We start from the raw sequence: 25,676 nt of genomic DNA, 5'->3' as shown, positions 1-25,676 counted from the left end.
AACCCTTGTGCTATCCTAGGCACTTTGACATTGGGAGTTGGGTCATCTAGACCCACTATACAATGCTCTGATTTTTGTTATGAATTCTTCCTCCTTTCCACTTTCTTTCTCCACAGTCTTTATCATTCTATCTTCTCCCCTTATCTCGCATTGGAGACTGGCCACATTTCTTTTCAACCTCTTTTACCTCCTTTTTGTGGCCAATCTCCACCCACCCGCCACTGACCTCATCCTTTCTCACTGCACTATGTGCCACTAACTTCCTATCACATTTTCTGCACGTTCTGTTTAATTATTGTTTATCTTTCTAACAGACAGAGGTAAGTTACTGCCTCTGTCAAAGTAGGAATTGAACCTGCACCCTCATACTTGTGAATAACCTGCTCTCTACCACTGTGCTATTCTACCTAGACTAGAACAGCAGCTCGTTGTTCTTATGAGGTGAAGACATTCCACACTGTGGAAAAATTGTTGGTTTATTTACAAAGCTACTCAACAGGATTTGAACCCTCAGTCTTTTGCTTTGACAGTCTGATGTTTTTCCACTGAGCCCTCATGTCTGCACCAGAACAGCAGCTTGTTGTTCTTATGAGGTGAAGACGTTCCAGACTCTGAAAAACTGTTATTTTATTTAGAAAGATGTTCAGTGGGAATTGAACCCTCAGTCTTCTGCTCCAAGGATCAAGTCGTTACCACTGAGCTGTTCTGTCTGCAGCAGATCAGCTGCTCGTCTCTCTTTTTAAGTGAAGATGATATACACTCTGAAAAAACTACTAAGTTTAACATATATGCTTAGCAGGATTTGAACCCTCACACTTCCACCTTAGGTGTCAGACATGTTTCCAATGAGCCACTCTGTCTGCATCACAGCAACAGATCCCTGTTTAGATGAAGGGAGGAAACTCAGACATGAACATCATCCACCAGTCATCTTAGTGGCTGAACAGCAGCGTGTGTCCCTGCAGCAGAGCGCAGGCCTTTGCAGAACCCTTGGTGCTGCTGCAGGATCCAGACAGCATTCTCTTCAAGATGGTTCAGCAGACGGGCAAACAGGAAGCTGCAGCTTTACATGAAGCAGCCAAACAGGTCAGTTCCACAGGAGACACCTCAGAGGATCCAGCAAAGTTCTGGCAGAACCAAACCGGGTCTTTCCTCCTGCAGGCTTTCAACAGCAGCCAACGTCCCGCCGCGCCGACCAACGGACACGCAGAGACGGCGGACGGTCACCTGGTCATCTTTGAAACGGCTCTGTGAGCCTCAGAACGGAGGAGTCCGGCCCGAGAGGGTCCAGCCTCTGATGGAAGCACTTACCTCCAGTTGGGACGCTGCTCCACAGCCGGCATCAAACACCACAACCATGCACAAAGCTTGTTCAGCCAGAGAGAGAAAGAGAGCTGAAGAGTTCTCCTCTTCCTCACAGGCGAGCGTTGTTGAGAGGATGAAGAGTTTGTTTCTGTAAATACTTTGCTGCACTAAACGAACATTTCAGTTTTTGGACTTTTGTGTGTTTTTGAAGCAGCTGAAGACTCAAAAACTCTTCATACAAATATTTATAAAAGCCTCAAAATAAATTAGACTTTTTTTTTTCCATCTTTGTGTTTCATAAAAAATGTTTGAATTATGAGTTCATTTCACTGAAAGTTGTTTCTGGACTGTGAAATCCATCCATCCATCCATCTTCTTCCGCTGGTCGGGAACCGGGTCATGGGGGTCATGGGGGCAACAGACCCCAGCCACTTTTTCCTCCAGCTCCTTTGGTGGGACCCTGAGGCTGTCAGAAGTCTGAGCTCTGTCTCCCGCTCTGCTCACCACAGCAGGAGGGCCGCGTTCTAAACGGCATTTCGGGTCCAGATACCTCCTGGACGCCTACCTGTTTTTCATTGTAAATAAATTCCCAGCTTCATTTCAGCCTGTGAGAGTTTTTTGAGTCGTTGGTGAATTTAGTTTTTCCTTTTTACCTTAATGTTACATCCTTTTACAACCCCCTAGACAGAGGTGTAACATGGACCAAAACAAGTTTTCCCAAAATGATATAGTTTGCTGATTGCGTGAAAATGAACACAAGCATGTCAGAAAACATTACACCTAACAAATAACCTGACGGATGTTAATTTTGGGGTTTTCGATGGAGACTGAGTAACGTTGCAAAAATATTACATTTGTTTACTTTCCACGTTTTAAATAAACATCACAAAAGCATTAAAGGATCAGCATTACTATAGACTCACAGGATTTAAAGACCTTTTCATTGTCAAAAAAATACTTTTTAAGTCATTTTTTGCAACTTTGGAGAAAAGACAGTGATTTGTTTTTAAATAAAACTCAAATGAATATTAACTATATTAATTGGCGGTACCAGTTAATTTTTTTCCTGCTTTTTGTTGTTACTTCCATGAAATTTAACTCAATGTCGGCTTTAAGGTCAGCACAGCTTATTTTTTGAGTCAAATAACGAACAAACAGAACCGATATTGTAAAGAAGTGAATAGAATACATAAAAAAGTCCTCTAAAGTACACAGTCAGGTGGCTCAAAGAACTGCCTAACAGTTTTCTATAGATATATAAAATAAGCAACTTGGATATTATTTCTATTGTTGATGATAACTATGCGGAAAAGTCAAAAGCTATTAAGACGCATTCTTTAAAATTATTGACAGTGGTCAGACTTTATGTTGGACCAAAATGACACAAACTGGTCTCGTAGGTAATTGCTTACTGTAAAGGAGGGAAAAAACGTTAAGATGTATATGTTATATTTTCAAACTAATTCAAATGACTTTGGAGAACATTTTACAATATAAGTCAATTTATTTATTTATTGCCCTTTAAGTTTCATTTTCATTCAGCAATAGAGCATTCAACCCTGCCTTTTTATTCTGGAAATGCAGCTCCTTCTAGTTTTATTTTCATTTTGCTTTTCAAGATTTCTTCATTCGTACATTATGTAAACAAACTTTCAGATAGTCTATTTATTTTTTTAATTTTCCATATTTTGTATTTATTTATCTTTTGTTTATTTAAACTACAGGGTTTTCACAATTCTCATAAAAAATTACAATTTCATTTAATACTACTGATTTCAAGTCTGAGTTCAAGGTCATTTGATATGACTGCTGAGTTACCGGAGTATTTTAAGTTCAAGCCTTGTAACCCGAAAGCCGAACTGATGAACCGGAAGAGGAGGAATCCATAGTCATTTGTAGGGGTGGGCAGACCAAACCAATAGAAGGTTTTTCGTTTTACTTTTTTTGAAATAATTTATATTTTACAAACATAAATACTAACATACACATAATAAAACTAACTTAACGTTTTAATTTGGTTTCAAACAGTGGTTTCTCAAACTGCCAGCAGCTTTAATGTAAAAGTCTGTGAAACAACCAATCAGCAACCAAAACGTCACGCTTGCTTCACATTTTGGTTCCTCCCTCTTTGAGGTAGCTCTGTTGTAGCTGCTGTTAGCCTGCATTCATATCGGTAAATGTTGTTTATGCTTTTCAAGTAATAAACGGTAAGAATAAAGATTTGATCATGAAAAATATATAAAGTATTAAGATTGATTCTGGTGGAACCTTTTTAAAACCTCAGCAGTATGACCCGTAACGGCTAACAGTTAGCATATGGAATGCTAAAATAGCACAACTCTAAGCTATCTTCTTCTGCATTGTTGTCTTAAGTTTGGATCTAAAGTTTTGTGGCGTAAATCCTGTCATTTTAGGTTAAATTAATTTTATTTGGAAATGTATGGACATAATAAAGCAAACGGAAATTAAACTGGGGAGGTAATTTAACACAGTTAAGTTAGTAACCCTGAATGAAACGGTTTCACGGACAAACTCATGTTTTATTATAATATAGTTTAATTTCATGTTTTTAAGTTGGCGCTTGATTTAACTGTAGGTTTTGGTGTAATATAAGATCAGGGTTTGAAGCCTGTTTACACTACTCACATGCTTTTATTTTAGATCACATACACAGTCCGGAGAATAGAATATCAGTTTTTCAAAATAAAAGCCAAGCCGGCTACAAAGGGAAAAGGAAAATAGCAACTAAATAAAAGTTGCGGTATGTGGAAATTCTTACACTGATGCTATGCTTTATTTCATGTATTTTTTTTTTTACTTTTAGATCCCATCACCATGGCCTCTCGAGCAGGTCCAAGAGCGGAGGGTACAGATGGCAGTGACTTTCAGCACCGGGAGCGGGTCGCGTCTCATTACCAGATGAGGTCGCTTATATCTGGTGTTTGATCATCGTCAAGGATCTTTCTCGTATAAAAAATGTCAAAGTTAAATACTCCGTTTTGTTCTCGTCACTAACAGCGTTTCCTTGAAGTCGGAAATCCGCAAGCTCAACATTGTCCATCTCCTGATCTGGGTTCTAATGGCCGCCCAGGTGAGAGCAAACTTAAGGAAAAGTTGTTTTTGCTCTACGCTCTGCTTTAACAGTTATAATTGTCCTATTTCAGGTGATAGCTAGCCAGCTGAGCTTGGTGTCGCACAAAGTGGTGGCCTCTCCTTATCAATGGGAGTATCCCTACCTCCTCAGCATCATCCCCACAGCCTTCAGCTTTTTGGCGTTGCCCCGCAACAACATCAGCCACCTGGTCATCTCCATGATCAGCGCCGGGCTCTTTTGCGTCGCTCCCCTAATCTACGGCTCAATGGAGATGTTCCCCGTTGCCCAGCAGCTGTTCCGCCACGGCAAAGCGTACCGCTTCATCTTTGGCTTCTCGGCGGTTTCAGTCATGTACCTGGTGATCGTCATCGCCGTGCAGGTGCACGCCTGGCAGATCTACTACAGCAAGAAGCTGCTGGATCAGTGGTTCACCACCACGCAGGACAAGAAGAAGAAGTAGTGACGTCGCTTCAGATTTCCAAGCATTTTGGACACTTCAGTGAGAATTCTTGTGGAAGCCATTCAGGAGAAGAGACTTAAATGCTGCTAGCATCTGTTTATGCTAATAGACGGTGGTGATTTCAAAATCAGTCCTTGGCCAACCTGTGATTCATTCCAATGAGTTTTGTTTGCCATTTCATTAAAAAAGAAAAATGTTGCATTTATTTCCTTCTATACAAAAGTGATGCAAAAATAATGAGTATAACAAGGTGGATTATTTTATCAAGGTTGATGCATGTTTGAAAATAACTGTTATAATCACTCGTTTAGCTTTTACCCACTTTATTTAGTATATATCCAATGAACACACCAGTTACATATAACCACCCTAACAGTGAATGTATGTTTACACCATAAAAACACACACAAAAAGGTCACAATATGTTCAAACAGTGTCATATTTTACATTAACGCAAAATGATTTTTATACATGTTAATCATAATTACAGAAAAAAAAACTTAATATATGGACTTAATATTTCAAAACGCTTAAAACTGTGTTCTTGAGACATTTTTCAGATGAAATTAAGCTTAACATTGCATCTCCGAGTATTTCTTTATGCATACGATGAATCAGGAGCAGACAAAAAAAAAACGCTGCTCCAAGCTCCTACAAACAGAGAGGGGAAGAGGGGGCGGGGTTGCTCCATACCAACAGTCCCGCCCACAACTTGGAGTTGAATTTCTAATGAACTATGGCTACTTTGCCAGAAACTGTCCTACACATTTATATATATTTATTTATCTTCTTGGGTAAAAAACAAAAGAATAATTATAAAAATAGACCACTGGGATTTATAAAAGATCAAAATATGATCAGAGTGGGTCTTTAAACACAAACAAAATACATATATTTTTAAAATAAAAAAACTTAAAATGTCTACAAAAAAATTACAACAGATTTAACAATAACATGATTTCTTATGGTGCAGTGATCCTTGTAATTTCATTTTAAAAAGAAGAGCTTCAAAGAAAAACCGTAAGCATTACATAGTAATGAACAAATGACGATGTTTCACTGAAACAACCAGTATCTGCCTTTGTGGGGCAAATAATATTACATAGACTTGACTGTCTAACTGACAGTGTTCTTAAACTTCATTCACGCTCAAATATACTTTCCTTTCAGGATCTGCCGCACCTGGAAAAACAAAAAAGAAGAAGGTGTTATAGAAAGAAAAAAAAAATCAGATGTTTTTTCCCCTGAGCATCAGAATTTCTGTCTCAAACTATTGCGCAATATTTTTTCCCCTCAACAACAACAACAAAGTCTTGCCTTTTCACCGATGGGTCCGCCAGGCACCAGCTGAGACGGGAAGTCGTTCTCAAAGTTCCGGGTTCCCGGATCGGCGCCTCTCTTCATCAGCAGCTTGGCGGCTTCCGCCTGGTGTTTGATGTTCTGCAGGGAGCTGACGATGTGGAGGGCCGTGTTTCCGCTGAATGTCTTCAAAAAAAACAAACAGGCTCCAATTATTCATGCACTGGAAGTTAATTCAGAAAACACGGTTTTCCCCGTGGAATGATGATGGAATTTTCTTAATTTAAAAAATTTAAAAAAAAAACACTAACCTTAGCATTAACAACAGACAGTGATGACGGCTGGTTGAGGAAGAGCTGCAGAAGGTCCACATTTGCCTCCTCACACGCCATATGTAGGCAAGTCTGCCCACTCTTCAGTTCCTAGGGGGGAAAAACATTTTTTGGTAGGTATTTACTGAAACAAATACATAATAAGTCTAGCTTTTTAAGGTCAAAGTGTGGCTGCAATGCTCACCTTTGTCCCATAGGAGGCGCCCATGAGCATCAGCATCTTGATGCACTCCAGGTACTTGTGTTTTCTCTGCGCCAGCTCCGATGTCATGAAGGAGCAGGGGTTTTCCAGTTGTCTTATCTCTTTAACTACAGCGTTGTGAGACAGAACAGCCACATGCAGAGGGGTCAGACCTGTAAAAAACAAATTCATTCACATCAGGTTCACAGAGAGGGTTCACGGTGGGTCTTCTTTTTACAGTTACTCACCATCATAATTGTATATTTCCACGTTAAATGTTTGGCCAATTCCTCTTAAGGTCTTATAGATGCTCTGAAGGAAAAAAAATATATATATTACAAGACTTTTTTTTCCCAATTGACTATAAAGTCCAGGTTGTTTTTTTAAAAGTCCTTCACATGACCCAAAGTTTCATGATGTGGAAACAGAAGTTTCACAAATATGGAGTTACAAATTAACAAGCCAGATAAGCTGCAGTTGTTTTTGACTTATAAGCCTGGTTTCCTCGTGACTAATGCAGGGAGAAGTCTGTTGCAAAGACTCGCACAGATTCAGCATCCGTTTGCACTTCTTGAAAATCTAACAAAAAAAAAAAAATCAATGTATCTATTAGAAAAGTTTACTTTTAGAGGCAAAAACGTGGGACCAAAATATTCAAATGAAAAACAAATGAGTGCATTTTCTTTTATTGAATTTGTTCAAATAAATAAATAAATAAAAGTCACAGTAATACGTGTACTATTGTCAAAAACGGTGTCATTTAAAATCATTTTTTCCATTTTTGAACTTATTTTGAAGCTTAAAACATTCTAAATCTATACATTTATTAGAATTTTTTTTTATTTTTGTTCATCTAAATGCCTTTTCAAAATGCTGTTTTTGGTTTGGAATATATATCTATATATATATATATATATATATATATATATAGATATATAGATATATAGATATATAGATATATATATATATATATATATAGATATATAGATATATATCTATATCTATATATCTATATAGATATAGATATAGATATATAATATCTATGTGCTCTAAGGAGCCAACTCTTTAGAGCACAACAAAAAAACCTTGGCACATTTGCAGGGGTTTTGGAAAAGATATGTCTACAATTTCATTAAAAAATAAATTACCTATTAAAAATAACCTATTTGATTATTTCCATTGAAAACTCCAATTATCTTTCGCTCCCTGTGGTTTTCAGCCTTAATCTAAAAAGCTGTGTTTTTTTATAGAACATAGTTTCTGCAGTGAGGCAGGAGTTCATTCAACATTTGCCTCTTTGTGCTCTCCTGCTAGCTTACAGCCATAAGACCTACATGGATCTAGTCGTCTACAAATGAATGCATCAGAATAGGGCGGAGCTTGTGGCCCGCCCAGCATATTTTCCACAAATGTGACTGCTTTTTCCTTGTTTCACAACGATTTGAATAAAGCAATACTCAGAAATTCAAATTTAAGCTTCATTTCCTTAGAAAAAGAAAAGGCACACTAGCATGTTAAAAAACACCCAAACCACCATTTTCATTTTAAAGTTATTCGTTCATCTGCCCCCTTGGACGGATTCTCACCTGAAGACTGAGAAAGTGTCCCTTCTGTGCGCACACGTGCAGAGGAGAGCGCCCCCACAGGTCCATGGTGCTGATCTGGGCTCCGTGGGTCAGGAGGTCTTGCAGGATCAAGTGGTGGTTGCTGACAGCTGCTATTTGGAGAGCCGTCTAGGCAGAAGAGACACACCCATCATACGACTTATGGGGCAAAATGCACACAAAGAAGAAGGGAACGCAATTTTTCCTACTTGGCCATTGTGTTCTTTAATGTCCAGAGAGCCAAATCCGGCCATTTTTGCCGCGAGCACATATGCGAGAGCCCGTCTGCCCTGTGCCACGGCGATATGAAGAAATCTACAGCAAGAGAACACACAAGTAAGATTGTGGTTTTTAAAGGCAATTTAGATTCAGAGTAAAAAAATAAATAAAATAAAAAAGGTGCTCGTTTGTGTTGCGCTTTCGTAACCTTCTGATTAGCTGTCAGGCATCTTGACAAACAGGATGCAAAGTATTTCCACCCATTAGGTACAAGGAAGCTTCAGGGTTTAAAAAAAAAACAAAAAAAAACAACCCGAAACGTATTGGAACAAATGACAACCACGGAAGCGTGAATGAAATGTTACTTTTCTTTTGGACACAGAATGCAGTTATGTAACTGTCAGTTTTCAATGAGCGCTGCCAAGACAAGACTTGTAAGAACAAATTCTTTTCCTTTCAAAATAAGAGGATCTTGAACCTTTCGTTTCCCTTTGACTTTTACCTAGAAACCACATCTGACCTAAATGAATCATTCATTTCTGCGGTCCGAACACAGTAAGCAGCTCTGCATATCATACTAACACGCCTAAACGTTCTATTATTTTGAATTACAGTATTTTTTTAACAGAGATTGTGACGGTAAAGACATAAATGGTGTGAAAAGTCCTTCTCTTTGTCTCCCGTCGCTTAGGCATCGACCTCCCTTGTGCTTTGTGGGTCATCTTGCTTTGTCAGTATTGAATAAGACATATCAAATGACCGCTTTATTTTTCATTTTCATTTGTTTCGCTTTTCCGTTTGGTTGAAAAAAATGTTGCGTTTTTTCCTAAAGCCTTTTTCCAATCAGTTGGCGTCATCTGTTTTTATGCATCTAGCAATTTTAAATTGCATAAATTAAAAAAGAAAAATCTTTGCATGCCTAATTTAACACATTAAATTCAGTCTTTCTTTCAAACAACCAAAGTTTGATATTTTATGCTACACAATAAATAAAGCAAAGTTCGGTAGTGGGCAAATTCCCACTGGCTCCTTTCAGAAAACCAATAATATGCAGCATTTTCTACGATTTCGTGATGGTGGTTGGCTTTTAATAATGTTTTTAACTGTTGCAAACCAGTGGCAACAACGTGGTACAGCCATTCTAAGACGCGTTTTAGTTTATTTCTAAAAAATGTTAAGTGTAAATTAAAAAAGCAAAAGGAAAGTTGACACTGGAAAATGGGCTATTTTGGGTGTGTTTGCCGAATATCCCAAGAATGCGGCTGTTTTCAAGACAAGATAAGTCGTTCAGGGGACAAAAAAAAAATGGAGAAATTGACAGTTATTTTGCTAATACTGTATTTAGACGTAGCAGTTAATAGTTCATTGAAAATAATCTTAAAAATGTAAAATAAGTGAAAGAATGTAAAAAAATGTTTGGACACCTCTGTGTTAAAAATTACAGCAACTATTTTTTTTTTTGTTTTTTTTTTTAAATACATACGTGTCTCCGTCTGAATCCTGCATGTTGACTTGCTCAGTGGTCATCCCTTCAACCTTCTTAGCCTCCTGTTGGATTTGCCAGTGAAATAAAGTCATCTGGACCTTGGCACATGGAGCTGGACTGTAGGCAGTGTCGGGAGGGGTAACGGGATAGTGCTCGGCGGGATTGGGGGTCGCCGGCGGCGTAGGACATGTCAGTTGAGGACTTGCTTGGTTGGGAAAAAACTCAAGATTTTCACTTTGTGGAGCGACGCTGTGCTCGGAGCTCCATTGCTAGAAAGCAATGCAGATGTGTCAACACAACAACAACAACAACAACAATTGGGAATGAAATGCAGATTATTCGAGATCTTCCTCATACTTGAGGAGCTCAAACCTTCACCCATCAATCAAAATAAGAAATGAAAGGGTGAGGCGTAGTCATGAATATGATGTCATCTTTGACCAACCTGGCGTCTGATCTTCAGCATTTCCTTAACAGTGAACTTCTTTGGAAGGGGCTGGATGGGCTCTGGTGATATGGGCTCGCTAATCGGAAAATAATCTGGATTTGAAAGAAGAAAAAAGAAAAGAAAAAAACTTTTATACATATTTGAAATTAACCCCATCAACCCCAGGCCTTTGTTTTGACCCTGGGGTGGATTTAAATTGAACATACGTAGAAATCTCCCAGCTGGTGTTCACACATATATAGATTTTGTGCCGTAAAACTGGAAGATCTTCCACCTTCCTTGTTTTCCAGCTATTCTTCTTCCTGCTAGTTAACTGGATCAGGTTGTGGCTCAATGAACACAGCGGAACAAGGTAATCAGTAACAAGGAAGGTAAAGATAAATGGGAAACAAGTCAGCAGTTTATGCTGAGTCATTATTAATCCATAACAGGTTTGTGCAACAAGGTCAAAATACAGAATCTATTGGATTTTTTTGGTAATTAAAATGTTTTTTTTGCCATAAGTATTGACTTAAACTGAAAAGGAGGTAGAACTATCATTGCAAAGTTATAATTACCTCATATGAATAACTACTTTACAGTAAAATATCTTCTTATTAAGTATAAATATTGACACAAACTTTTGAGAAAACCAAAAAAGGGAAAATTTAAGCTTTTACACGAATGAATATTCTCAACTTTTAAAGGCATTTGGGTACAAATTATTTGCAGCATATTGATTGGACAAGAGAGATGTCTATCAAAAAAGGGTGGGGCAAAGCGAACTTTGAACTCCGCCCCTCTAAACTGGCTGTTGTGGAGCATGAAAATGTAATTTTGTTTTATTTTTTATTTGCATTCATTGCCTTCTTCCTTTGTCCCGTTTGTACAAGTTTCTTTGTGCTGTGTCAATCCTCAATTTTGTTAATAAAGTTTATTCAAAAAAAGAAACCTATAAAAATGTTTGTTAAAAGAAACGTGCAATTTCATTTGCAGACCCAATAAATCTAGAACAATATTTTAAAAGTTGTTTTTAAACTGTAAGTGTCAAAATTCTGCGTGCTTGAAAAGAAAATGACACACTCACAAAAAACTTTTTTTTTTTTGGCTTCTTCATTCCCAGTTTATGACAAACTACTTCCACGGATAACGTTCATTTCCGGGTACTGACCTTCGTTATTGTGGTAAAAGCTGGGGATAAACTCTCGGAACTCGTTCGGGATCTGATCCAGCATGTTTGTGACGTTTTCAAACGGCCTCTTCACCTGAAACTGGGGCGCCACACCTGAAAAAGTGAAGCGAAACTGCGGCTGTTAAATGTGCAGCAAGCTTACCTGCCCGTCAGAAACACCGGAATTCAAAAGGCAAAAATAAACAAAACGCAAAAATTATACAACTTCTAGTTTAGTTTCTCGTCCAAAATTCTTCAAAATCAATTTACTAGGTCGTTATGGTTTCAAAACCTGCAAAAATGGCGCTGCGGTATCACACTTAGAGATTAAATAAAACACATCCACAACAGTAATGAAAGTTTTTCACAATAAAATGTCATACTTTTTATTAAACATTTTTTTGCTAAAGATACAAAGTCAACAAAACTTCAGAAGGAAAACTATTTAATGGTTTAGTTTAAAGAGTAAATAGGGACGTACCTGTCAAAATATAACAGCGGTGAAAATCCTGCAGCTCGAAGAGCAAACAAATGACTAAAGTAAAGAAATGACCTCAGCTTGTTTTTTGGAAGCAAAAACTCCTCCCAAATCAAAGAGCTCCTGTTGTCTGAGGACTCCCCTCCCACAGGAAACTCCTTTTCAAAAATCAAAACTGGAATAACCAGATACTTATCAGTAAAAATCTTATCTTTTTTTTTCAAACTAAACACAAAAAAGTGACACTCGTTTTTGTTCAACAAATTCTTTTATTCTGAAATTTACAGTTTTTGTTAGACACACGCAAACCCTCAGTAAAGGTCAAAGTTTCAATAAAAGATCTACCTTTATTTCAATTTTTTAGTTTAGGTCTTAGTAGTTTTATAAATAATTCCACAACTATACAAATGTTACGCAAAAGCGCTTTTTTTTTTTTTTAGGCAAACGTGTTTGTTCTGAACTTTGAGAGCGACATGCAAACAAATGACATTTGTTTTCTCTCCAACGTCTGACTCACACCCATTCAGTAAAACTCCCTTTACTTTTGACAGAACCAGAAAATTCATTGTACACATTTAAAAAAAAACGTTTTTTAATGATTTGATCTCAGAAATTGGAAATTAGTTCAAGTATTATTGATGTTTCTAGCTCAATTAGTCCAAAGATGTAAGAATGAGGTTACTTTTTGTTTTTTCAAAACATGACTTTAAATCTGATATTCACATTTTCCAAACACAAACACAGTGTAGTTGTCCTAAAATAGGCTCTTCATTTGAACTTATCTCTCCTTTTCAGGTCAACAATCTCCTCAGAAACGCAACTAAACTTAAGTTTAAACTAAAGTTTAAGCAAAGCCAAGAAAAACGACCAAAACTTATTGTGTTTTTTTTTTTCTATAAAATTGACGTTTGTTGGAGAACCGGTCTGGACTTTGCGTGACGACGAGTGATGCAAATGAACAAGCTGATGACTTCTACTTCCAAATTCACCTAATTTTTGTTTAAAAAAAAAAAAAAGAAAGAAGTTCTCATCTTCCACAGATAAATGCAGCTATAAATAAATTAGTGAAGCGGATCTAGTGCTTGGATTCTTCTGGAATGGGAGCCTGCAGAAACTCAATCGCAGGTGGTGGTCCCCACCTTCACTTCGCTTCACCCACTGCAAGGAGATTAGTTGTCACCTAAAGTCGACAAAAAAATAAAAAACAATAAAAACGTCACAAACTGACAAAAAAAATTTCCACATAGGACAATTTTGCCTTAAAACCAAGAGAATAGACGCAACGGCTCATGTACCAAACACAAAGGGGCTGATTTGCATCCATTTCCTTGTAAAAAAAAAAAAAAAAAAAATCTAACCGTTCGTACTAAATGAAAACGTCAAAAAATTTCACTTTTAAATAAATACGAGCTGACACTCCAGACAAAAAAACATCCTAAAAAGACACACATTTGTGCTCACAAGTTAGGGAGTTTTGTCATGCGGGTCAGGGAAAGGGAGGAAACACTGACCTGCAATGTATTTAGCACCAATTAACATCAGCATGCTGCCCATGATGTAAAAGCCCAGAGGGACACTGCTGAAGATACTGATTTCGCCTGTTGACCAGCAAGCAAATCAAAAAGAAAAATGTCTGTAAATACAAATTTTTGGGGATTTTTTTTTTTGGTTTTGTTTTATTAAGAGGTTTTGCAGACATATTTCGAAAAATTAAAGCCGCGAGCGACCACCTCGGTCAAAATGCCGACTTTTCTGTTGGTTTTATCTCCATAGCAACCATTGTATTTTTTTTGCTCGTCTAGGAATGACAAACAGGAATTGCCCGAATTCCCACCCTAAGCCCTAACTACTAAAAAAACTTTGTAGTGCCCTGGATTTTAAAAGCAATTCGGACACCATGCTCACTGCTTTTTTTTATGACGGATATGATGTCATCGATTTCATGACGTGAAAAAAATCCTAATAATATGAGCAACTCCCATTTATGAATCCACTGTGTTCTGAAGATGAAAACGGTGATGGTCTATTAAAAAAAATACAATTTGTTCAGAAAAATGGTTCAAACGCAATGCATTGTGGTCGATTTCCTAATCCAGTGAGCATCCATGCCCACTGGTTTTTCGCAGAGACTTCTGGGAAATTTCTAGGCCCCTCGATTTTAGAATTGTAGATTTGGACAGCGCTACAAAATGACGAACGGACTACATGGTGCACTTTGTAGTGAGTAGTGAAGGAATTTGGAAACAACCTGTGTCATTTTTAGAAGAATCTGCAAAAGTACATTTTTCCATTTTCCTTGGCAACAGAGATTTCTGTTAACCACGCCCACATTCCTAATATGTCTTTGTCGTATCATGTGTCGTTTTGTTCATTTCAGGAAAAATCTGCGAGCAACAGGGAAGCACCACTTTTGTGGAATTTGGAGGCAATGAATCAAAGTCGCTTGGAGGAGTTTAAATATGTCGCTGGTACCAAAGAGGTCTTTTAATTCAAGATGGCAGCCTCTTCCTGAGGTCAAAGGTCAACAAAACCCACGTGGTGGTTGTGGACCTAACCTGGTGGTGTGTGTGTGAAATTTCATGAAGATCCCTCAAACTAAGATTTTCCCCTTCCCATATATTTGTCTGATAATCGTCAAATATAACAGTTTGCCACAAAATAGCCGCTAAGCCATCAATCCTGTGGCCATCCCATAAAAATGTGAAAACTTTCTTTGATTAACCCTGACGTTTATTGTTCCTTTATTTTAATTTGACTTTTTTTGAGCCCCATAAGTGATTTTTGCCCATTATTTTATTATTTTAGCATCTGAAATTACCGCCATCAACACTATGGCAAAAACTCATTTACCCCGGGTACTAGTACTAGTTGGGTTCAAGGTTTTTACGAGTTATAAAGCGTGCGGTAAGGCAACATTTTACCTGAATGGACAGCAAGAAAGAAATATTGCCAAAACAAGTAGCCTATATAGTATTTGCAGCCCAGAACTAATGCGGGCCAGACTAATTCCAGGGGCAGAAACTGTCTCCAGCCTGGATTTGGAGGTGTGATCAATGTTTTTACCTTTTTTGAAACTCTAGAATCAAAGACTTCCAATCAAAACCCGAAAATGTTTATTAGTGGCGGGTGGAATGTGTGGTTCGTTAGCTCTCCAGGGCTCGTCATGCGGAAACAAGTGACGAGGACGGTAAAAAAATGAGCTCGAAGGCATTGTGAAAATAACTGACAACAGCAGCTTGGAAAAGAATTGTAATCAAAGGGTGAAGCTTTGTATTTATTAAGAATCAGAAAAGAAAAGAAAAGAACACTTATTTGTGCAAAGGTGGTTTAGACGCTAGATATTGTTTGCTTTTACCTCTTTTTTGTAGTTGTTTTTTTACGAACATAATCAGAGGCTGTCACCATCAGTTTTGCGTAAAACGGCCACAAGATCACAAAGTCATGTGTGCATCTCGCAAATTCGATGCAAATGAACTGGGGGGGGGGAGAACGTTGGGTTGAGGGTTGAACGCCTTTAACGGAGTTCAAAACAAAAAAAGAAGGCACAAGCAAGAGTCCATGGACGCACAACGCGGCGTCACGTGAACCCGCAGGTGTTCCTTTGTTAAAGGTCACCCGAGTGCGGTGGGGTCGATCCTGTGTGGGAGAAGAGCTTTGCACGCAGGGGGGGGGGGGGGGTAGAGGGGAGAAGCGAGCCTTTGTGTGGCTGACGTAACCAGTAAAAGATGAAACCCAACACCCACGCAGAAATAACAGTCGGGGTAAGCAAACGTTTGTTTACACCACATGCTTTTTAAGCTCTGCCAACTTCATTAAAAAGTTACGTTTTGGAAAATGAAGGCACGGAGGTGGGGGTATAATGGTATGGAGTTTTCTTAAGGGTTTGTTGTTGTTTTTTTCTCCCGCTCAATTCTAATTTTTGTTGCTTATTTTTCTCAACTTTATTGGTAAACTACCAAAAAAAAAAAAGATTTAAAAATATTTTAACGATTTACAAATGAAGTAGAAAGATATAAATAAGGAGAAACTGCAAACCGCACATCAGCTCACTTTAAGGTGTGGCTCAGAAAACGACGGGTTTAGTCAGCAACAGGAATTTCAACTTTGGGAAAGATTTGAAATTGATGTGCTTTTATTTTGAAATACCTGCCATCTGAATGTTTGCATACAGTGCCAAAATAGCCACCAATATATGCAAACATGCGAAAAGATAACCTTTTCTAGGAACTGCTTTTGTCTTCTTTATTGGATCAGTAGGAAAAAGTTGAATAAAAGAATAATAAAATAAAAAATCTATTTCCTTTCTTTTACAAAACCATAAAAATTAGACAATTATTATGACTTAGATGCCTCAAGATCAATTAAGGAATATTCTAAAACAGATTCGGTAAGTTTTGTAATTTCTTTTAAAACACATACATTTAAAAGAAATTGATTTAAAAAAGAAAAAAACAGGAAGTGAATCTTTGTTTAAGATTTGAAACTAAGCATTAAAGGTAAATGTATTGGAACACAATGGTCGTAAAACACTAAAATAGTTGAATCTGAATCTATATGTTCTTTCTTACTTTTTAATTGGAACATTTTGATGGCTTACAAGAGATCTTCGGTATTTAATCCAAAGATTCTAAAAAAGTTTAAAAAGAAAATGGCTTATTACTGCCATCTTGTGATCATTATAGGGTACTACAACAAGGAAGCACAGATACCAAGATACCAAGTGAATTTTGTGCTTTAAGGATGATCAGAGTATTTACCATTTCCGTTAGCTACTGGCTGCGTTGTCTCCCAGTTCTTTGATTTCTCCACCGCCTTCTTCCACCGCGCGTAGCGAAACTCGCTTTCTACATAGCAAAAACATAAAATACATTTTGAAATTCACATATGAGAGTTTGGAAGGGAATAACAAACAAACAACAGACTGTCCATGTTGGCACCTTCTGGGTTGATCTGAGGCTCAAACTTCTCTGACGTGACTTCGCTCAGGTCCTCTGGGTTCAGGCTCCACACGCTCACGCCCTCCGCAGCGCCGGCAGCCATGGCAGCGCCGAGCGCTGTGGTCTCAGGCATGGACGGCTTCACTGCGGACAGTGAAACAGTCAAAACGGACTTGTTTTCTGCTACACTTCAGCACATTTAAGGTTTAGTTTTTTAAATAATATAAGACAATATGCATGTGGAGGGGGAAAAAAAACATAAAACCAACAAATAAAATGCATATTAATTGCTTAGATTTAAAACATTTGCTTAAAAATCTGTAACTGTTGTATTTACAAAAAAAGCCCAAAATGTTTAAAAAAAGAAAAAAGTTACAGTAAATGATGCTAAATATTGATGGCGAATTCATATTAAAGCAGAGATAAATGCAAAATGTTTCAGTGGATGGAAATAAAAGAAAACAACGGTCTTTTAAAGATAACAATAATTGACTAAACGGTTCAATTTAGTGCGAAAAAGTAGCTAGCTTAAAAAAAAAATGTTGAAAAAGTGAAAACATATAATTCATGCTCACAAAAGTAGCATTAACTGCTATATTTGTGGTGAAAAGCAAAAGTATTATTAAAGCAGCATTGACTTTTTGTGATTAATTAACTAAAATATTCTAAAGTTGCTATGCTACTCAACTTTAAAGGAACCAGAGAAGCTGCAAAAAAACAGAATAATGCCCCATATTGCTGAAAAGTCTATTATTAGATAGCAACAATAAACATAAATGTTGCTAGGACAAGGAGCAACAGATATTTTTAAAAAGAGCTGCGAAACTCTCACCGACAGGAATGCAGAGAATGTCAGCCTGCAGCTGCATCAGCAACCTGTTGGAGGTCATTCCTCCATCCACCTGCAGCTGAGTCAGAGGAATGCCGCTGTCCTGATTCATGGCGTCAAGAATCTACGCGCAAACCAAAAAATAAAAAAAGGAGATTCAAACTACTTCACAAACAAAACCAGCAGGAACGTTTCAATTTCTCTTCCCACCTCTCGTGTCTGGAAACAAACCGCTTCCAACGCGGCGAACGCCAGGTGGCTCCGGTTTGTGAACTGTGTTAACCCACAGATGATTCTGTCACACCAAAAACATTCAGACTAAGTTCACTCTCGGGGGGGGGGGCAATTCACGGGGGCTCTGAGTGACAGCTGACGGTCCTACCCTCTAGCGCTCGGCTCCCAGTAAGGAGCGTAAAGCCCGGAGAACGCGGGAACAAAGTAACAACCGTAGGACGTCCCGACGGATGCCGCCAATTTTTCTGCAGGGAGAAAAGAGGAGACATTACAAAAGATAAAACATATTTATCCTATTTGATCGGATGGAAGTCACACCGAGCTCTTCAGATGATCCAATGATGCCAAGGTTATCCTTCAGCCAGCGGACCACGGCTCCGGCGATGGCCACCGAGCCCTGGATGAGAGCAGAAACCGACAGCTCAGCGATTGGTGCAGAGAAGCTGTTGAACCGTCTGCACTCCCGTTACCTCCAAGGCATAACAGGCCGGCTTGTCCCTGCCAAGCTTGTAGGCCACAGTGGTCAGTAGACCATGGTCAGACATCACTGGCTGCAAAATACGTTTAAAAGAAAACCTCATTAATTTAGAAACATTCAACAAAAACCATAAAAAAAACTGTTGTTGTTTTTAAGGTTTGCTCACTTTTGCCCCAGTATTTCGCAAAAGAAAACAGCCCGTGCCATACCTAAGAAACGTAAAGGTGCCTTCATTCAAATTTGTGCTAAAAATTATATATAAAAGGGGGGGGGGTGAAAATACACACGTGTTCTTAGCTTGTCCGTCCTGGAAACACATCTGCCCGACAAGAGCTGCCGACTGATCCCCGAGACACTGTAACGGAGACAACAACAAAAAACAGCTACTGATAGTGGACGGCACACATCCATCGTCCTCAAATGAAGAACAAAAACTCACCCCTGAGATGGGGATTCCTGACAGAGCACCGGATTTCTGCCAAAAAAGGAGAAAAATCTAAACAAAGTGTGTCGTTCTTTGGTTATTTTTTTCACATTAAAGGCCCACCCTGATGATGACAATTGTGTTTTTGACATTTTTGTTCATGATGGAGGACATATATTAAGAAAAATAAGCTTCAAATTGCACTTCTGCGTATTTCTTTGTTTAAATTGCTGTGATAAGGAGAATAAAAGGTGCCATTTGAAAAAAATCGTATTTGTGACAGAAAATACACTGGGTGGAACAAAAAACGACTAGATCCTGGTCCTTTTCCCTCGTCCGACCTGGCATCTGACTCAAAACTGTACGGTTGGATCGCTCCAATATTGCTCGCCATTTTTGTTGCATCGCTTTTGTTACGTTGGGGGTGTGAGGGTCTGTGAGCTAGCAGGAGAGAATGTAAACAAATGGGTGTCGGGAAGTGGGGGCGGGCTGACTCTGGCTGGCATGCCGGCCGACAACTCAGAGGTGAACTTCTAATGAACTACTGCAGAAACTACCGTATTTTCCGGACTATAAGTCGCCCTTTTTTTCATAGTTTGGCAAGGGGTGCGACTTATACTCCGCAGCGACTTATATTAGAAATAAATTGAAATAAATTCATTGTTAACCCTCCTGTTATGTTCATTTGTGAGGAACAGAGATGATGTTTCTGGGTCAATTTGATGTATGAGGTATGTTAAGTGTTAAGAGTATGTTAAGTGACTCAGAGAATCAGCAAACTTTTTTTTACAGTAAGATCTTGAAGGCTAACAACATAATATTCTATTTTCCAATGATTTCATAGATTCAGAAATGCAATAAAAGTGAAAACTGTTTCTACAAATACAGGATGAAAACAGAGTATTAGTTGGCCAATGATGCTTCATGAAAAGAATAAATAAATAAGTTTGAGAAAAAATTACTGTGAAATTATTAGATAAACAGTTTGCTATGATTGTGTCATATAAGGTTGTGAAAGTTAAAATGCGACTTATAGTCCAGTGCGACTTATCTGTGTTTTTTTCTACTTTATAATGCATTTTTGGGCTGGTGCGACTTATACTCCGGTGCGACTTATAGTCCGGAAAATACGGTATGTCCTAGAAAAGGTTTTTGGATTTTGGCTTTATTGAATTTTGGATTTATTGGACCCAGGTTTTTGGATTTTGGCTTAAAACGGTTTAATCGCTTTAAAAATCCAGCGAAAGATAATTGAAGTGGGACTTTAATTTGACTTCTGTGACTTCATACAATTTAAAAATATCAGAACAGGAGATAAATAAAACTTTTAATAGTATTTTGGCAAAAAAAAAACACATTTCATATTGTCACAACAGGAATAAAGCTCATTATTTGACCTTGTGAAGCCAAATAACAGACAATACTGCACTGATACCATCAAGTCTTAAACAGTAAAAGGAGGAAAACACAGGATGTGAGGTGCATAAACCTAGAAGAATAAAATGTCTTCACTCTTATGTGTAAAATAAAGAAATAAAAAATAAAATGGCAAAAGAGTGAAGAGATTTAAAAGGCGTGATGCCATCAAGTTGGATGCTGTGGCCAATGATAACCAGCAGGGGGAGCATGCCACAACAGAAGCAATGAGGGTCAAACACCATCCAGTACATTTCCAATAGACTGCAAATGTCCAAATCAATGAAAAGCGGATGCTAACAATTATAACTTTAAAAAAAACTTAGTTTGTCTGTTGTTATTTTTGGGTTAGACAAAGTGATATACCAGCTATGGCCACAAGAGGGCAGCAAAGCCCCTGAAACAATTCTGATATAAAATTGAAATGTAAGAAAATTAAAATTGGAAAAAGGGAAAAATTCCATGCGCACAACTAAATATTTTTAGCAAACAAGTTTTTTTATAGCTTTTCATTTTGATGTACAACTGCATACAACCTCCTCTCCGCAAACCAGAACTACAAAAATGGCCTATAGTGTAGTCATTAGCCTTCATCTCAGCTTGGAAATGCACAGTTTGATGGTGCGCTCGTTTTGGCCAAGCAGCAGCACGGAGGGTTACTCTGTACAGTGAGGAAAACCGTGATGACGAGCGTCACTTACCCGGCTAGCACTTATTTTCTACCAGTGAAAGAGAAGAGACAGTGGCACACAAAAGAAAAAAAATGCCTAAAGGAAGTTCTCAGGCAAACATCTGTGCACTTTTTCACAGCAAACAAGAGACTAAACACACAAAAAACAAACCTCTGTTATCTTAATAGTTGCCTGTACAAGAGACATTCCAGTCTTTGAACAAAACACTTGAGTAAACACTACACAAAGCAATGAAATTGTTATAATTTGTCTAAGGAGAGTGAGACTTTATGTGGTTAGGAAGCTTACCATGAGGCCGTATATTTCTGAGGAACTTCTCACACTGGGTAAGATCTCCATTGGAATACCGAAATATCTGAAAATTAAGCAGATTAAGCATCTTTTTCCTGGCTGTATGGGATGTGGGAGAGGCCGATTATACATGACATCGCATTTGGCTAATACTTTTATCAAAAACCATCCAAATGGTTATTTTTATGTTTAGGGCCAACATGGGGTTAAATATATCGCCAAAGGACACGATAAATATCCAGCTTGGGAAATAAACCAACCTCTTAGCAGAATTGACTTCATAACCAACAGCTACAAGACTTTGTCAAAAGATTTTTTTGGGAGTGTTTTCACAATTCTCCAATTTCATCCCAAATTTATTACTGTAAAGTAGTTGATTAACGGTAATATCTTTAGATCTTTTATTCTGTGAAGTAGTTGATTAACTGTAATTTTGTAAGCACTTTACTATTGTAAAAGTAGTTTATTAACTGTAACTTTGTAAGCACTTTACTACTGTAAGGTAATTGATAAACAGTAATTTAGCAAGCACTTTACTACTGTAAAGGAGTTGAATAACTGTAATTTTGTAAGCACTTTACAACTGTAAAGTAATTGATTAACTGTAATTTCGTTAGCACTTTACAACTGTAAAGTATTTGATTAACTGTAATTTCGTTAGCACTTTACAACTGTAAAGTATTTGATTAACTGTAATTTCGTTAGCACTTTACCACTGTAAGGTAGTTGATCAACTGTAATTTCGTTAGCACTTTACCACTGTAAGGTAGTTGATTAACTGTAATTTCGTTAGCACTTTACAATTATAAAGTAGTTGATTAACTGTAATTTCGTTAGCACTTTACTACTGTAAATTAGCTGATTAACAGTAATTTTGTAAACAAAGTGTTAACAAAATTTGCGTTAATCAACAAGTGTTTACGAAATTAGAGTTAATCAACTAATTTTGGCGCAAAGAAAAGGATTTTTGGCACCGAAAACCCTTTTGCTGCCAAATTAGTTTATTAACGCTAATTTCCTAAACACATTCCTACTGTAAAGTGCTGCATATCAGCCTGAAGCTGCTTTTCTGCACTTCAGAATCCGTTGGAATTACGTCAGTTGCATAAAGAGTTAAAAAGTTGTGGCAATACAAATAACGTCGACATTAACTTTGTGGGAGGGATCCATTGTACATCAAATCGCATTTAATGCTAATTTTGTGCTAGGTTGTTCTTTAAAAAAAACTATCAACAACTTTGTTTTATTGAATCTTCATCATCTATAAAACATCAATTGATATTTTGAGACCTCAATTTTATTTTATTTTATAATTGTACTACATTTCTTGTTGAAGTATTTTAATTTGAAAAATAGATTTTTCAGAAACCAGAAGCTTAAAAATATTCAACAACAACTTCACAGACCGTTTCAGACCTGTCTGTGAAAATATTAAATCGGTCCGTGGCCTGAAAAAGGTTGGAAACTACTGCTCTAGTGGTCAGTTGGAGTACTACACCTAAAACTACTTTGCCCATAATATGCTTGCTCTTACTAAATATGATATGTTTTTGCATCACACACACCTTTTTATTTGAATGTTACAACAATAACATCACATCACAATTATGCATAGATTACTTTAAACTTTCACAAAAAGCTGACCGGAATCCCCAAAAAATGTAGACAAATTCAATTAAAAATGCAAATTTCTCCTGATTGAATGCTTACACTTGGATCATGACCTTTAACATGCAAGATAAGCTACGAAAACTTTATTCCCTACATGTAAAAAATGCAGTGTGAAGCACATTGACATACATATGGTAGGTATTCAGGAGAAACAAACACAAAAAAGCTTTCATACTTGCACAGTTCTGGGTCCCAGTTCATTGTGTGAATGTTGAACAGCATGGTTCTGCTGGCGTTGGTCACATCGGTGCAGTGAACTCCTCCAGACTTACCGCCAGTCAAGCACTGTCAGGAAGCCGTCAGAAACAAAGATCAATTTTTTTTTAATTCCTTCGAAGTTCAACATTTAAAAAATGCCATTACCCATATGAGCCAGGAGTCCACGGTGCCGAACATGGCGCGGTGCGACACCACGGCTTGGTGGACCTCGTCCACGTTGTCCATCAGCCAGCGGAGTTTCACGGCGCTGAAGTACGTGCTGATCGGGAGTCCGGTTTTATGCTGCAACATGACACGCCGCCGTTACACATGCTCAAGAAAACAAGAATAAATCCGCATGACGGAAGCCTCGCCTTCAGGTGGTTCTTATTCCTTCCTGGCGTCTTATTGATGAGAGACTCAACCGTCGATTGAGTCCGCAGGTCGAGCCAAACTAGAGGATAATAACAAAAAACGTCTCATCATTTACAAAAGCGATTTGTGTCCAAGATTTAAATTAAATTTAAAACGGCACCAATTGCGTTGTAGAGAGGCTCTCCTGTCTCTTTGTCCCAAACAAGAGTGGTCTCTCTTTGGTTGGTCACTCCGATAGCTGCAGCAATACACACGAATCTTAAGATAAAAGAAAAAAATACACACTGCCTTCAAAAGGACCGAATGGAAATACCTTTGATGTTTGAGATGTCGATGTTGAGCTGCGTCAGCTTCTCGCACGTTCGCTCCATGCACTCGTACACGGACTGAAGGATTTCCTTAGGATCCTCCTCCACCCATCTGGATCGAAATTAAATGTGAATCTTTGCACTACATCACTGTTTTTGAATGACAACAGAATAGATGAGTTGGAAGGATCTTGGTTTTACCCTTCTTTGGGGAAGCTCTGCTTGATTTCCACCTGATGGTGGCTGAGAAGCTCGGCCGTTTTGGAGTTAAACACCTTTGAAAGGAAAAAAATGGGGACAAACTGTGAGGCTTTAGTGACAAAATAAGATTTTTGATGTATATATGTTGTGTTTTATCAACAATCTGTACATTTTAAAATCTCAATTTTGCATTACTAGAATTTCTTGTTGTTTTTTTTAAGTCAAATTTGAATAAAAATGGAGAAATAATCCCTCAAGGCAAGAAATAACAATTGGGGAAAATGACTTTCAAAATTTGCTAGTAAATAAAAATAAAGTCATCAGAATGCTACATTTGATCAAAAACTAACCTAAAAAAGGATTTTAAATGTTATTTAAATCTATATTTAATGTTAAAAGTGCTATAATTTGGCAAATCATATTAGTTCTGAAGGTAATGGAAGGATAAGTTAAGAAAACATATAAAAGTTCCTCTAAAAATAGTCGTTAAAAATAAAAACATTAATGATTTCAAGTGTAGTTTCGCGATAATACCTATTTATATGTCAAATAAATACATTTAAAATGTTAATATCTTTAATTTCACAATACCTATTCATCAAAAAATGCTTTTAATTGCACTTCCTTTAAAACATATGTATAGAATATTTATTGAAATACAATACAGAACTCCAAAATAATAATTCAATCAAGAGAAAAAATAACTACAAATATTAAATATTTCAATGGTACTCTTAAAATAGTTGTTAAAAGTTAAAACATGGATGCATTTAAGTGCAATTTAAATACATTTCTAATTAAAATGTCAAATACATTTAAAAAGTTAAAAAAAACATAATGTTATGATACCTGTTCATTCAAAATGCTTTTAATTATACATAAAGATAGAACATTTATTAAAATACTATGTAAAGGACTCCCAAAATACAGTTTGATCAACTCGGTGCGTTTTAAATTGATAAATAAATGCCACAGGATAGCACAGGAGTCAGTCACAAGGGTGCAGCCAGAGAAATTAGGTAATAATAGTTTCATTATTACCAGCTTAACTTAAGGCCATAATAAGGAGTCTGCTACCTTAGCAGCTTATGAAGGGAGCTGAGAGACGAATGGAGATTTATTAATCAAACTGTCGCGATAAGCAGTCTCATAAAGAAGAAATAATTGCTTGTTCCATCCAAACAAAAACAAACAAAAAAAAAACAATCTAACTAAGCGTCAGCTGGCTGGAGGTGTGGTGTTCTTCATTTTGGTGACCTTACCAAAAACCGTGTGGAGCTGGTTCCCTGGTCGATAGCAGCGACCAGCGGGCCAAACGTTATCCGATGGGAAGACGCAGCCATGGCGCTGTTCGTACAACAGCCCCCGGGGCTTCGGTTTGCCCAGAAACCGAATTTCAGCACCGGTTCCACGGTTCCCGACCCGAAATGGGCAGGTGGTTGGACGCAGCTTACATACGTAACGTTCGTGTTGGCCCCTGTTGATGACGCAAGAAGCTAAAAGCCCATTGAAATTCTAATACAGTACATCAAAGTCAAAGCAAACTTTATTGTCAATATCTATACT

The 25,676-nt window shown here is 37.6% G+C and overlaps 3 protein-coding genes across 6 annotated transcripts; 1 reads left to right on the top strand and 2 right to left on the bottom strand.

Moving 5' to 3' along the window:
* Window positions 1-3,377: 3,377 nt before the first annotated feature.
* Window positions 3,378-5,058, top strand: jagn1 (jagunal homolog 1). Of its 2 annotated transcripts, none has more exons than XM_004066550.4 (4): window positions 3,378-3,478; window positions 4,130-4,229; window positions 4,324-4,396; window positions 4,470-5,058. In XM_004066550.4, the coding sequence occupies exons 2-4, from the start codon at window positions 4,141-4,143 to the stop codon at window positions 4,857-4,859; spliced, it is 552 nt and encodes a 183-aa protein (XP_004066598.1). In that variant the 5' UTR covers window positions 3,378-3,478; window positions 4,130-4,140; the 3' UTR covers window positions 4,860-5,058. The 2 variants fall into 2 exon arrangements, with proteins under 2 accessions (XP_004066598.1, XP_004066597.1); XM_004066549.3 differs by having other exon boundaries at window positions 3,386-3,512.
* Window positions 5,059-5,167: 109 nt separating this feature from the next.
* On the bottom strand, window positions 5,168-12,199 carry LOC105355746 (NF-kappa-B inhibitor zeta). Its single transcript, XM_023965241.1, has 11 exons — window positions 12,060-12,199; window positions 11,579-11,692; window positions 10,426-10,520; window positions 9,978-10,249; window positions 8,485-8,590; window positions 8,258-8,404; window positions 6,920-6,983; window positions 6,675-6,844; window positions 6,470-6,580; window positions 6,177-6,344; window positions 5,168-6,041 (listed from the first exon to the last, which is right to left on the bottom strand). Exons 2-11 carry the CDS (start codon window positions 11,640-11,642, stop codon window positions 6,009-6,011), a joined length of 1,230 nt encoding a protein of 409 aa, XP_023821009.1. The 5' UTR covers window positions 11,643-11,692; window positions 12,060-12,199; the 3' UTR covers window positions 5,168-6,008.
* Window positions 12,200-12,480: 281 nt separating this feature from the next.
* gk (glycerol kinase) lies at window positions 12,481-25,582 on the bottom strand. Of its 3 annotated transcripts, XM_023965225.1 has the most exons (21): window positions 25,373-25,581; window positions 24,111-24,184; window positions 23,915-24,021; window positions 23,762-23,839; window positions 23,601-23,680; window positions 23,392-23,529; window positions 23,204-23,313; window positions 21,355-21,421; window positions 21,076-21,093; window positions 18,974-19,009; window positions 18,822-18,889; window positions 18,701-18,743; window positions 18,527-18,607; window positions 18,375-18,453; window positions 18,205-18,301; window positions 18,033-18,117; window positions 17,826-17,946; window positions 16,994-17,137; window positions 16,814-16,900; window positions 13,568-13,654; window positions 12,481-13,236 (listed from the first exon to the last, which is right to left on the bottom strand). In XM_023965225.1, exons 1-21 carry the CDS (start codon window positions 25,451-25,453, stop codon window positions 13,226-13,228), a joined length of 1,692 nt encoding a protein of 563 aa, XP_023820993.1. In that variant the 5' UTR covers window positions 25,454-25,581; the 3' UTR covers window positions 12,481-13,225. The 3 variants fall into 3 exon arrangements, with proteins under 3 accessions (XP_023820993.1, XP_023820998.1, XP_023820995.1); XM_023965230.1 differs by lacking the exon at window positions 13,568-13,654 and having other exon boundaries at window positions 25,373-25,582; XM_023965227.1 differs by lacking the exon at window positions 21,076-21,093.
* Between the last annotated feature and the right edge of the window lie 94 nt (window positions 25,583-25,676).

This window comes from Oryzias latipes, chromosome 2, assembly GCF_002234675.1.
Source record: "Oryzias latipes chromosome 2, ASM223467v1".
In the NCBI taxonomy this organism is placed as follows: domain Eukaryota; kingdom Metazoa; phylum Chordata; class Actinopteri; order Beloniformes; family Adrianichthyidae; genus Oryzias; species Oryzias latipes.
The sequence above is the reverse complement of the archived record's forward strand: the minus strand, read 5'-3'. Positions and strand labels throughout refer to the sequence as shown.

Excerpts from the sequence above, each read along its gene's own strand:
- jagn1 (XM_004066550.4), top strand. The coding sequence starts at position 4,141 with ATGGCCTCTCGAGCAGGTCCAAGAGCGGAGGGTACAGATGGCAGTGAC. Across the intron at positions 4,230-4,323 it reads GCGTCTCATTACCAGATGAG|CGTTTCCTTGAAGTCGGAAA; the intron begins GTCGCTTATATC and ends CGTCACTAACAG. Across the intron at positions 4,397-4,469 it reads GGGTTCTAATGGCCGCCCAG|GTGATAGCTAGCCAGCTGAG; the intron begins GTGAGAGCAAAC and ends GTCCTATTTCAG.
- LOC105355746 (XM_023965241.1), bottom strand. The coding sequence starts at position 11,642 with ATGCTGGATCAGATCCCGAACGAGTTCCGAGAGTTTATCCCCAGCTTT. Across the intron at positions 8,591-9,977 it reads CAGGATTCAGACGGAGACAC|ATTTCTTCATATCGCCGTGG; the intron begins GTATGTATTTAA and ends CTCTTGCTGTAG. Across the intron at positions 6,845-6,919 it reads GGAAATATACAATTATGATG|GTCTGACCCCTCTGCATGTG; the intron begins GTGAGTAACTGT and ends TGTTTTTTACAG.
- gk (XM_023965225.1), bottom strand. The coding sequence starts at position 25,453 with ATGGCTGCGTCTTCCCATCGGATAACGTTTGGCCCGCTGGTCGCTGCT. Across the intron at positions 24,185-25,372 it reads CCAGCTCCACACGGTTTTTG|GTGTTTAACTCCAAAACGGC; the intron begins GTAAGGTCACCA and ends TTCCTTTCAAAG. Across the intron at positions 23,681-23,761 it reads GCCTCTCTACAACGCAATTG|TTTGGCTCGACCTGCGGACT; the intron begins GTGCCGTTTTAA and ends ATTATCCTCTAG.